The sequence below is a fragment of the Eubalaena glacialis genome, chromosome 6 (assembly GCF_028564815.1).
Source record: "Eubalaena glacialis isolate mEubGla1 chromosome 6, mEubGla1.1.hap2.+ XY, whole genome shotgun sequence".
NCBI lineage: Eukaryota > Metazoa > Chordata > Mammalia > Artiodactyla > Balaenidae > Eubalaena > Eubalaena glacialis.
Window position 1 is genome coordinate 135,672,098 of NC_083721.1, and position 13,737 is coordinate 135,685,834.

A 13,737-nucleotide genomic window follows, 5' to 3' on the forward strand; every position below is an offset into this window, starting at 1 on the left:
GACACTACGTTCAATTATGTTACCAAGAAAAAAAAAAGATTAAAATATGCAACATCTTAAATGTTTCCTAATTCTAGTTTATAAAAAGAAATTAAACCAAGTACAAATCCCTTGGATCTTTTCAACTAGCAAACTTGTTTGGTTGACTTTTCTAAAATGTTTCCACTAGAAAAAGAGTATTTTCTGGCAGATTAAAACTGAACTTTGTGTATAGTGGTTTTGATCCTTTGCAGAATATCTGCTTTCTATGTTGTCCATGTGATCTTTATAACTTTTCACCTGATCACAGACAGCAAGACATAGCCAATGCACCAGAGATCCATACCTCTTTATAAAGAGACAGAAACATTTGATTTAAATGAGAGTGAATATTTTATATTCTGCTTTCTGAATAACAAGAGTACTTTTCTATTTTACCAGTTATCATAAAATAAATGTTTGAAAATACTGAATATAATTTGTCACTATGAATACAAAATAGAAAGTTAATTTACTATCTGTATTTGGCTAATTCCATATTTTGATAAGCAAATTTAAAAGTGAAATCTGAAATATACTGGTGCTCAATTCTTGTTCTTTTCATTCTTTTTTTTTTAAACTAACCTACGAGGCAGAAATATGTAAATTAATTGGCTTTGACTTTATAAGTATCTCTGTCATCCCACTTGAAATCAGAATAAAGCTTTTTGCCTTTTGAGGATGACAAATAATCTGCTTTAAATTAACTCATTTCTAAGATGGCTTAAAAAAAAAAAAAGCCCCTTGGAACTGGTCCCAGTAGTCCTAACACATACATACGTAAGAAGAAGAGTGAATTAATGTTAAGTTCTATCAGATCAGGACCCCCATCCCAACTTACTGAGTATAAACCCCCTTTGGGAAAAGTGGAAGACAGCCTGAAAAAACATTCTGACCTTGAAAATATACCAATGATGAGCTACAACAGCACCTTGTGGCTAATATAGATTTACCAGCCATCAAAAAACAACCAATGGTTTGAAAAAGACTTCTTTAAACTCATTCTGATTAGTGATAAATGCCATATAACTAAATGCTTTACAAATGTTTTCTGTTGAGTTCATATGCAAAAGTGAATCAATTAATCACTGTTCTCTAATGACCAAGCTGCTCAATCCCCACACTGTCCCTTCCAATACTTAAACTGGAACCCTACTTGTCTTCAATTACCCAACACTCCTGCTTATCTCAGATCCCCACTGTCCTCTCTTTTCTCCCATCATCCTATAGAGCAAATGGGTCTCCCACTTTGTGTGTAAGCCAAGTTTAGTTCCCAAGCCAATGGACACCTGCCACATTGAACCCAACTCCCACCCTCAACAGAGTCTTAAAAATTCTCAATGTGCTCCTAGCTTTCTGGCTGTTACTGTTAGGGCTACCACAAATAGCCCTGAAAACACGCTGGAGATTTCCAATAACTTGTATCCTGAAATTGAAACAGAGCAGGGCCCTATGGTCCTTGCCCCCCATGTCCTCCACCTGTGCAAAAACTTTAGCCAAAGAATAATTTTAATCAGAGAAGTGAGGAAATACAGAAACAAAGGCAAACAGTCGAAGGAGACTAAATAATAGTTTAGTCATTAAGCAAAGTCAAGGACCTTTTAGTTCCTCCTCAAAGGCTACAGATAATATTCTGAGCCATATCCTGTGAGCTGTCTTATAGATACTGAAACTCCTACCAGGTGGAAGAAGTTAACTACACTATGACCAGACTATAGCCATGACATATGCTGCCACAATTCTGAGAACTGGTCTCAAGGAAATGGGAACAAACTGACCCTGGAACTGAAGACTAACTGTACTTAAAGCAATCAAGATGACACTGGTCAGACCACCACATGACCAATTTTAAGATGACTGTCAGAGCTGACTGTACTGTTTCTGCATGTAGCCCCTTCCCTCAGCCTATAAAAGCTCTTGCCCACTGGTTTGGGGTGGGGGGAATCAGCCTTTGAACAGGCAGCTGCCCTCCCTCCACCCCACCCCCTTGGTTGCTGGCATCCAAAATAAAGCAAACGTTCCTTTCCACCAACCTTGCCTCTTTATTGACTTTTGAATGGCGAGCAACTGGATCCCACTTTTGGTTAGAAAATCACACCTATTTTATCTATAAATTTTTCAAACTGTCCCAGAGGATCAGAGGGTTTCGAAAGCTACCACAGGAAATGAGGTGTGAAGGGATATATATGATCATTTGAAAAGTTTCTGTTGCTTTTTAAAAACCAGAACACTCTTGGTGTTTTCAGCCTTTAAAAGTTTATGGATAGGTACAGTCTTATAAAAGACATTTAATGATCCTTAAATGCCAGGTCCATTTTAGATCTCATTTAATATGTTTACTGCTAAATGGCTAAAGACAAAAACTAACCAAGTACCTCCAGAGAACAGAAATGTACTTTAGGATGGAACAATGAAATCTGGTTGGAAATGTAAACTATTGAAAAACATAGGTAATAAGTGGAAGGTATAAAACAAACAACATTTTGGGTCTAACTACCAAAAACTACTCTTTTACTATATCTAAAATGCAATTCTAAGAGTCTTTTGCAATAATAATTAGAAATAGGCTGCAGAAACAAGGAGCATGGTAGAATTAGCTGGAGGGTAAATCAAAATTTGAGAATGACACATGCCTTACCTTCTTTATGACGGTTGAAGAGGATGCTCTGCGTTTTCAGAATTAAAATTATATTCTCTGGATCTGGTCCATCTGTTATTTTTGCTGATTTGGTACATAAAAATTCATAGGCTTTATTTACCTTTTCAAACATATCCTGTATGTAACCAAAGACAATTAACTTTTGTTAACATCTCAAATTACAACTTAGAACACAGATGATTTGTATTTTGCCAGTAAATTCTTTGGTTACTATTTTGTTTTGTTTTTTACATTAAGGAATTCATTCCAACTGTAATCTAGGTGGTATACCTTTTTTCCCCCCCATTTATTTATTTATTTATTTATTTTTGGCTGTGTTGGGTCTTCATTTCTGTGCGAGGGCTTTCTCTAGTTGTGGCAAGCGGGGGCCACTCTTCATCGCGGTGCGCGGGCCTCTCACTATCGCGGCCTCTCTTGTTGCGGAGCACAGGCTCCAGACGCGTAGGCTCAGTAGTTGTGGCTCACGGGCCTAGTTGCTCTGCGGCATGTGGGATCTTCCCAGACCAGGGCTCGAACCCGTGTCCCCTGCATTGGCAGGCAGATTCTCAACCACTGCGCCACCAGGGAAGCCCCTAGGTGGTATACTTTTAAGGTGAAACAATTTTTTATTCCAAATAGTTATTCAATGATCTCAGTACCATTTACTGAAAATTTTTCTTCAGTAGCTTATACCATATATGTCATATTAAACTCATACACACCAGAGATAGTTTCTGAGTTGTTATAAAAATAGTTATGATAAGAACTACTGTTTTTTGAGCACTACGGCAGGCACTGTGCTAAATGCTTTACATACATTATCTCACTTAATCCTCAAAACAGCCTTGTGAGGTGTGTACCCTTATTAACCTCATTTTTAAGATGTTAAATAGCTTGCCTAAAGTCACAAAGCCCATTGTTGACAGAGCTAAGACTCACACCCAGGTCTGACTCTATCTGTGCTCTTAAACTACTATACTATAATGCTGCTTATCTATATGTTGATCCTTGTACCAGTATAATACTATTCTACTACTGCAGTTTTATAGAGTATTTTAATATCTGGTAGTTTAAGTCTAGCAACTTAATTCTAATTTCAAAATTTCTTCCTATATTGATTGTTTTCTTTCCCAGATGAATCTGAATTGCTTTAGATTTCTCAAAAAATGTCCCAGGCTTTTGATTAAAAATCCCTTAAACATATAAAAGTGACATTTTTTCAATGCTGTCTTCCTATTCAGGAATACTGCCTGTCTCTAATAAAAAACACTAGCCCTGAATCAGTGGAAATTACTCCAAGTTTCTAGCAACAAACTATGAGTACTGTTTTTAGTGGTCCTTGTCTGATTTTATCTTTTATGAATCTCCATTGGCACTGTAGTAGGAAGCTGGAAAAGACAAGATCAGGGAATGCTGGCAGCAGATGACTTTAAGTCTGAAGCAAATTTTCTACTTTTTCATTAAGAGTGATATGAAGTTGGATGTCATTAGAAAAAAATAAATTACCCAAAGCAATCTGGGTGGCAATGGCATCACCTACAAATGAATTAAGTTCACCCACATCCTAAGTTTTAGTTATTTATGTGACCGCCCTTTAGAGTTAATTCTCAAACAGACATGGGTAAGGAAAGAGAATAAAACCCAAAAGTTACTAGTCACAGGGTAGTCCTTTTGATAAAATGAGAGAAGACCATTTATGCTGAAAACTTGGGCACGTGGGTCAGAGGTTAATTAAACATATACTGGACATATATTATGAGGCAGACACTGGCGCATAAGATGAGTGTATCTTTTCTCTGGCTGAAACAGTAATAAAGCAAAAGCAAGTCAACCCCAAAGCCCTAATTCCAAAGGCAGTACATACCCTCCCTTCTGGATTCTTATCAGGGTGGTACTTCTGTGCAAGTCTGAAGTAAGCTTTTCTAATCTTGCTCTCATCATGCCTACAAAATAGGAAAACTGTTTCATGAATTAAGTAAGGTGCAAGAAAATATTTACACAATCATCTAAAATGATATTTTAAGAACCTTACTTTTATTGTGTATGATCATATAGTAGATATCAAATTAAACCCAGTAAGATTTAAGTAAGATGATTCCTATGTGTTATCTTTACACATAAAAGATAAAACCTAAACATTCCCTATGCAAGGTGACCATATTCACTTCAAATTACAAACCCGTATTTGGGTTTTGAAGAACTAAGAATTTTAAACTAACTTTTCAAAATGTCACTTCAAACTATAATTCTAAGTTATTTTAACTATCAGCCTTGTCAAAAATGAACAAATTCAGTCTATACTTAAGAAAATGTCTTTTAAACTTTTTCTCTAACATATCTATTCTACTATAAAACTTCACTGATGATAAATTAAATCTGCATTCTTTCCTATACGTTTGTCATTTACTATCCTAGACACACTGTTGTCAAATCTCTTCCTCATGTATAACACAAACTGCAAGAAGAAGGGGGAAGATGATACTGAAAATGACTCACGGCCCCTGTCCTTGAGGGAGATTAAGCACTTCATAAGCATCATCTATTGACATTGTAGGTGGCTTCTTTTCTACTTCCTTCTTCCAGGCATCAAGGGTATCTTTTAGAAGCTTAACCTTAAAGACAGAGAATTAAAATTTATATCTATTAAAGTAAAACTATTTCAGAATATAATTTTTAAGTTACAGAATTGTTGTGCTGTATTTATTTCAACTGACATTTCTAGGCTAAACAATTAAAAGCTTTCTAAAATACAAATAAACAAAATCACCTTCTAGCACTGTTGAATGGTCAGATAGCAAGGTATTTGTTATGGGGCTATATTTTTTTTAAAGTAATATTTTATTATTTATTTATTTTAATTTTTTTTTTTTTTTAATTTTTGGCCGTGTCGGGTCTTAGTTGCTGCACACAGGATCTTCGTTGAGGCATGCTGGATCCTTTGCTGCAGCACGCAGGCTTCTCTCTAGTTGTGGTGTGCGGGTTTTTCTCTTCTCTAGTTGTGACAGGCAGTTCCAGAGCACGTGAGCTCTAGTTGAGGCGCGAGAGCTCAGTAGTTGTGGCGCCTGGGCTTAGTTGTCCCGTGGCATGTGGGATCTTAGTTCCCTGACCGGAGATTGAACTCGCGTCCCCTGCATTGTAAGGCAGATTCTTTTACCGCTGGACCACCAGGGAAGTCCCTAAAGTGATATTTTAATTCTCTGCCAATTTTTGTCTCTACTTTTAATTGTTTAAGAAACGTTCAGAAAGTACAGAAAACTTTGGAATTAGCATTCACTGTAGTAAGGGAGGAAGCAGTATATGATGGCATGCTTCTCAAGGTGATCTAACATAATTACTGGTATACTGGTATTCAAACAAACATAAGGGATAGTGAACACAAGGGAGTCTGGATAGGGGTGAGAAGAAAAGAGCTAATATTTGCTGCATGCCTATGTGCCAAGAAGGTATGTGCTTTACAGACTGCAGATTTAATTCTTGTATAAAATTTCAGTAATACATGAAAACATTGAGGTTCTGAGAGACAGCTGCATATTTCCCAGTTAATAAGTGATGGAGCTGGATTCAAACCTACGTCTGACTAAAAAGCCCACACTTTTTCGACTAGCTCATGTTGAACCTGGAACAAGCAGCAGTGTCTACCTGCCTTCACTTGGTCATTGCACTGTAAAGAGGCAGTGCCTGGTGGTACAAATGGCAATTGTTCTGAAGTCTTTTGATGGTAAGGGTAATGGTAAAAACCTACGCTATAGTAACAGACCAACAGGGGCACCCAGGCCTACTTTATTCCAGGCTTTCAGTAGGTATCCAGGGGCTCAAGCTGGATGGGTCCCAAGGGCACTGTGACAGGAGATACTACTATACAAATGTGCAAGTCACACTTACTGCCTCCAGTGTGTGCCAGGAATATGCTGTGTTTTTTTATGTGAATTCTCACTTAATCTTACCAACCACCACATGAAACAGTTGCTATTAGTAGTAGTAGTACTATTACCGTAACTGAGGCTTAGAGAAGTCAAGCGGTACACTGTTATACAGAGCCATTAATGGCCAAACTGAAACTCAACCCCAGACTGCCTAACTCCAGCATCTGTGAGCTTAATGAATCTGCTATAAAGACGAGCTCCCACCAAGCTATTATAGTATGTAATTGTATTATATACATGAAATTGAGTTTGTTTTGTTTTTGTCACAAAAGATCAAGATTGTAAAGTCCTTTTACGCTCCCTGAAAAAATTGTCTTTCAGTTTGGGATTTACCCAAATATACTGAACTACACTCAGAATTACACAGTGCTTAAGTAAGGAGGAATATTTAAGAAAGCTATTATCTTTCTTATCACAGAAAGAAGAAATACCCAGAAGTGATTAGAGGTTTTTTTTATGGTTTAAGAAGGCAAAAATTAATCTGCTGACTTACCGGGTCTTTAATTGGCCAATCTGGAAACCGGAGTGTATCACAAAGTTGTTTGAGGTAATAAATATTACAAAATAGTTCATTTTCTAGCTGTGGGTAGTTGATAACTGGGATGGGACAATATTGATAAAGTGCTCTTGTGTTACTCTGAAGACGAGGTGTGAAATCAGCAAGATGGGCAGCAATCTTCTCTATCATAAGGCGCCTACAATTAGAAAAGTCTCCAATCATTATGAAGGCATTATTTTATTCTATTTTAAAGAAAAGGTTAAGATAGGTAATCATTCAAGGTAATTACATGGATCTTCTTCAGAATAACTTAGTTATTGGCCTAAAATGAGAGCTTGTAAGAATGTTGCTCAGAGTATTCTAAACTTACTATGTAAAAACACTCCATGGATATAAACTTATTTGTAATACTATCTATAAAGAAGACCATAGAGAAAAAGGCTGACAATACCAGCCTTTCTTATTGAAAATTCAGTCATCAGAAAGTCAAATGGTATGGAATCTGCATGCATGAGGGCACAGCCACGGAATCAAGTTAGCTATCACCCCAAAGAAGCTCACTGCCTGGTCTTTATTTTAGTTAACATAGCACAACCTGGGATCTGGCCCTCAGTTAAGCAGAAAATTGATTTGCTCAGAATACAGAGAGCTACATCTTTTAGATGAGAGACTCATACTAACCAATCTCTGGAGAAAAATATTATACAGAATAACTGTAATAAACGTATTCATATTCCTATACATTTGTTCCCAATGAAAAATATGAATATTTCAATATGAAATTTGAAATTTCAATTTTCAAATTGAAAATTTTCTATTTTCTATATGAATATTCATACAGAATATATTCAAATTGATGGCTAGCATATACCAAGCCTGTAGGTCAACCTATCAGAGAAGCCAAATGATGACCAGCAGGTGGCATTGTATGAGTCAGCCAAAGAAGAATGAGTAACTGATTCAGAAGATCAACTGCCATCCAGCTAAGAAGACCAAGGGGTTCTCCAGAGAGCCAGACTTGCCACTGGAACCATTAACTGCCGAGTCTTTCCGGGACAGTGCCTGCCTGGACACTGACATCTGCTTCTGGGCCTCTCCTTTTTCTTGGTGGAAACAGGCTTTTCCTATGGCATTCTCCTGCTAAACTCCAGATTATGGTCAATATGTGCTGGCTAGGGAGCCCTCATTCTAAAATGATTGTGGGTATCTCTAGACTGATCCATTCCATGTGGGCATAGTTTTTAATTAGTGGGGTACAGTTCTATTTCCAAATACCCAGAAGGAGTGTCTTGATTTTATTCCTATATATCTCTTACGTACATATTAATTCATTGTCTAAAAGCACCAGTGGTAATAGGCTCCACCCTTATATAAAGCTTTATTAAGGTAACAGTAATTTTGTCAAATCATCTTAGAACAGAAAAAAGCTCAGGGCCTTGTCAACAGCAGTCACTTGATTTGGCACCAATGACAACTGTAGCTTTAGATTATGCAACTAGTGAAAGGAAATCTTTTCACCGAAGTCAAACCAGATGGGAAGAGGCAAAGATTCTGTGTATAAAATACAATCAGCTGGCTATTTACCTCATTTCACTGCTCCAGATTGCTTCTGGAGTATCAAATTCTCCTAGAAAAATCTCAGAAAACTTTTCAGGCTCGTAATTTTCTAAGTAACAAACCATTGCTTCTGGTAGAATGTGCCCAAGTATACTTCTCTGAAAAATATCTTGTCCTTTCGTCTTTAAAAAAAACAAAACATAATCAGAAACACTAAAGTTATCTTTCAGTTTTCTAATAAATGAATTGGGGTTAGAGAACATTTTAAGAAAGGAGAATAACTGGAACATACTGCTTTTATGCTTTTGAAATTTAGAAGGAGAAATGGCAAAATGAGAAGTGCAAGGTGTCTGGTATAAACTGGCTTGGCATGAACTCCAAGGTGGAACTACCCCATCTAGCCCTGCAGTAGCCTTAACCTCCTCATGGCTCAGGTGTCGCCAACATTATTTAGCACAATTAGCCTTTGACCATGTATAATAGCAATGAACAACACAAGGAAGACTCTGCAAAGATTTACATCAATTATTCTGTGTTACATTGTTGGCTGTAGTTCCCACCTGCACCTGCTTCTGTTTTCAAAAATAAGTCCAGAAAAATGTGGCTAGAATTTAGATGGAGTATTTCTATACAAAGTAATTATAATTAACTGTACTAAGAACTCCATATTCTCTGAGTGGCCAAATGAAGTTAGGGTAATGTTCATACTTATCATGCTGAATTTTTAAACTCATTTCTTTACCTGATGGAAAAAATTCCTAAAGACTATAAATACTTTTCTTATTTCCTTCTAGGCAAACTGAGGATGTTTTATTCTTCTAGGATCTGACAGAGAGACAGAGGGAAAAAAACCCAGACATGGTTTTACCACTTAGTGCAAAGACAAATTAGATGATGAATATTTTCAGGCTTTTTACTAATAAAAGCCATAAATTCACTATCTGTTAAACTTTGGGGTGAAGAATTGCTTCTTCTTTAGAATACTATTATTTCATAATTCCTATATCTAGAGTTCTGCTATAAACAAATACCGTTTTGTTGTAATTATTCAAAATGTTGTTAGGGAAAATGATGTATATAGTTTCTCATATTATAAAATATGGAAAAAAAAGATTACATGTGCATAACTGCACAGAAAAAAAGGAAAAAAAAATAGAATGATTAAAAGTGCCTAATGTTACATTAAGGTGGTAACAATAGGGGCAAATTTTTAAAAAACTTTATATTCTCATTTTCTATTTGTATAAAGCTATGGAAATCATACTTCCATGGGCATCATTTTAGTATTACTAGACTGTAGACAGATTACTTTCTAGGGCTTTACTGGCTGTTCTATAAAACATGCAGTTTTGGTCTTGTGTCTGTTGTCAGACTGGTGTAACATTCCTTGGTTAGTCTCTTAAACAGTGGTCTAGTTTTGGTTTATTCTGCTCTCAATAAAATTTGAAAATCAATGTTCCATGAAAAGCCTAACAAAATTTCAAACACAATTCAGTTATGTGTTTACAATAAATATCTCTGTAAAATGCAAGTATAAAGCTACATTTTGTCAGAGCTACCCGGATAAGTATTACCTTTTTTTTGGATTCCTACTTTTCCTCCCCAGTAAAATGGCAAGAATACTTGAGAGCACCTGAAAAATTAAGTAGCTTCAAAAAAGAAACTTAGCACTTCTAACATGTTGGGATATGAACAAAAAAAAGGTGGAAGTCTTACTGAATCTGAGCTGACTATATGAGACTCAGGTATATACTGAATTATTTATGAACATTACTAATGTAAATTTTACACAAAGGGAACAAATTATACTCATAGCAATGTCACGTTACAATTCATATCTACAATTTAACTATTAAGTCTAATAGGCAACATTTATTTTCATTTTAAAAATATTAGCTTGGACTTTCTATGTGCAAGGTACCACAAGGAATGCAAAAAATAAAACAATACCTGCCCTCAAGTGCTTATAAGGAAAGGAAGGAAGGAAAATTCACAGCTAAGGAAACTTTAGTGCCAAGACAGCTTCCCCAGTATTAAGTCACATATTCAGAGGATTAATCTGCCTTACCTCCTCTGACTTGAAAGCCTGTTTGGTATGTGTGTACTTCAAAAATCTAGGAAAAAAAAATTACTTATCAGGTATAGGAACTGATTTAGATTTAGTAACCTTAGTTTTCTAAGACCAGAATTTTTTTTTTTTGAAGTATAGTTGATTTATAATGTTGTGCCAGTCTCTGCTGTACAGCAAAGTGACTCATACACATATAGACATTCTTTTTTTTAATATTCTTTTCCATTATGTTTTATCATAGGATATGGAATATAGTGCCCTGTGCTATACAGTAGGACCTTGTTGTTTAAGACCAGATCTTTTATATGTAAATAAGAGCCACAAAAGGCAACTTGTAAATCCATATTCCCAAACAGTTTAATTTCTAATTAAGGCAAGAACTTAAGTGAATTAAAAAAAAATTTAAATTATGGTCATATTACAGTTAAGTAATAATATAAAAAAATTACTCAATTTTAAGAAAAAAGCAAAATGTAAAACTGTATATAATATGAATATAGTTATATTAAATCTGTATGATTAAAATACTAGATGATGATACAATTCTTATGTTAGATGTGGTAAAATGGTGTAATTCTGAATAATTTTTCCCCTATTCTTCTAACTTTCAAATTTTCAGACATATAAACAGCTCTTATAATGAAAAATTTAATAAATGCAATGATATGCTCACAAAAAATTAATTTAATAAGTCTGTCCATGTACAATTCAAGTAATTTCAAATAGATTATCACTAGAGCTCTTACCGAGCAACAGGAAGCACATTGGAACCTGTATACATCATGATAAAGAAAAATACTCCACTAAGATAAAGTCGAGGTAACTGTGGGTTATCTTGCATAATACGATATAACAAAACTGCAACCTTCTCAACAAGGATAGGGTCAAAGGTCAGCAGTAGCTAAAAAAAAGAAGAAATAAAACGTCTGGTTATTGGGCTGTAAAAAACTTGCAACATCACCATTCATCTTAGGTTTATGCATTTCATGTGCTGGGGTTACAGTTTCTCATAAGTAGTGTAACAAAATAAAAATCAGACTCAATATGCTTGTCTACCAGGTTCTAAACAGATTTGAAAATATTTTATAGCATTTAATGCAGAGATAGTAAAATATTAATAAAGAATTGATCAAAACTTATTCATAAAAAGTGCAAACATGCCTGAAGCTGCTTTGTCATGATTATAGATAAAATTATTTCCTGTGTAGGAATCTTCCTGAATGGACTTCTCTGTTAATGACAAAAGAAGAAAAAAAAAGTAGCTACCCTTTGGGTTAGTTTCAGGTCAGTTGATTTGAAATGAAGCATCCTCTGAAGACTATCTGAGAACTCAAAGAGCTGAGCAGAGAACAGCTTTCAGTGAAATAGCACTAAAAAATAGATCTACAAGTGCAGGTACAAGGCAAGAGGGTAACCAAATACCAGTATTGCCACTACCAGAAAGTACCAAGAGATGTGGTTTACAGAAATCTGAGATAGCAATACTGAAGGAACTATCTGGGATCACTGGAATGAATCTGGGCTAATAAAAAAAAGCATACAGTATTGCTATGACTAAACACCTGATAAGATAAAACTTATTAAATTTCTTTAATAAAAGTGTCATTTCAATTTCCTATAAACACTTACTTCTGAAGAATTCCCAATTTGGAGTCAAATGCTACCAGTAAAAAATTACAATAACAAGAATAAGTACTAGCTCAGATTAGGGGTCAAAGTTCTAGATTCAGTGTATGAGACTGAATAGCCATATGTCTTTAAGTAAGTAATTTAAATTTCTCTGTTTTTGGTGTCTTACCTATTCAACAAGGTATTTAGATTGTACATAGTAAAACACTACTATGATAAACTTTACAAAAGAAAAACTCAGATATGATACCACAGGATTTTCCCTAGCGTTAATGGTGTTTGTGTTTAAGACTTGACATCACTCTAACAAAAATACGGGAATTAACAGCCTAGAATATCTGAAATTGTGACTATATCAGAAAACCTAGGACATTCATTCACTGTATCTTAGATGACTCCAAAAATTCTGGAGCTGTATCAGATGGTAAAACTGGTGATTGCTCTTACAGTCAAATGATGTACAGAAATCTGTACCAAGCAATGTAGATAGATAATGTTCCTAAAAACCGCTACAACTGCCTAACTGTGCTTGGCAAGAATAAGGCCTCCCAGAATATAGAAAATTAAGTGAAAACAAAAACAGCTTCTAAGAAATGTTTTTTTGAACTCAGTACAAAAAAATATGGGAGGCATATACTGTTAAAAGCAGGTACGTTTATCAATAAATTTCTTCAATCATCCTACTTGTTCAGTTACTATTAAAAATTTTTGTTAATTAAAATAGATCTTCCCCCCAAAGTTTCATGTTACACTGACCACATTTCTTAAAATCTGTTTTTCAGTCAATCCTCCCTGGACTGAAATTCAACCTTGCTTGCATTTACTTGTTTCCTTTCAGTTTCATAAGTCTTGGGAAAATGTTTGGAGAGATAGATTATCTAGGCATGGTCCTTTCTCTACAGGAGAGAGGCCGGGATAGAAAACAAATCCCTCTCCTTGTACCACCTCACATATGCAGCTGCAGACACACATAGGCCAGGGTGGTAGTGGCTTTTATTTAAGCCTCTGAAAAGAAATGCCCACAACAGAAAAGCACACAAATGTTGAAATGCTGGTATGCTTAAGTAACAGAAGTTGGGGAAAATTCTTTTAAAAGCTGATAAGGCACTGTCATATTCAGAAGCCTTTTTCATTACCAGTGACTTTCACTATTGGTGAATGTAAAAATATACTGAGTAACTCTCCTCTCCCTTTTCACACCAATGTACAATTGAGAGATACAAATGGCACAAGTTACTGACATATTTTAAAGCCCCACCATGTGTGGTTAATATAAAAAAATTAGATTTGACAGAATAATCTATAGACAGGAGAGAAACAGTGACCTGACTTCTCTGCAACCTGACTTAGGGCTCATCTGGAGTTCAAGTAGCTTAATTCCCAAAGAGCAGAATAACAATAA

General features: G+C 35.4%; 1 protein-coding gene across 5 annotated transcripts in view; it reads right to left on the reverse strand.

Moving 5' to 3' along the window:
• DNAJC13 (DnaJ heat shock protein family (Hsp40) member C13) overlaps positions 1-13,737 on the reverse strand; it is a 128,690-nt gene that overhangs the window by 33,209 nt on the left and 81,744 nt on the right. For all 5 annotated transcript variants that reach the window (XM_061194673.1, XM_061194670.1, XM_061194671.1 and 2 more), the window contains 7 exons: positions 11,453-11,607; positions 10,704-10,749; positions 8,663-8,817; positions 7,073-7,274; positions 5,153-5,268; positions 4,521-4,599; positions 2,657-2,792 (listed from right to left, as the gene is read on the reverse strand). In XM_061194673.1, the coding sequence (XP_061050656.1) occupies positions 2,657-2,792; positions 4,521-4,599; positions 5,153-5,268; positions 7,073-7,274; positions 8,663-8,817; positions 10,704-10,749; positions 11,453-11,607 (889 nt within the window). The remainder of the gene's footprint in view (positions 1-2,656; positions 2,793-4,520; positions 4,600-5,152; positions 5,269-7,072; positions 7,275-8,662; positions 8,818-10,703; positions 10,750-11,452; positions 11,608-13,737) is intronic.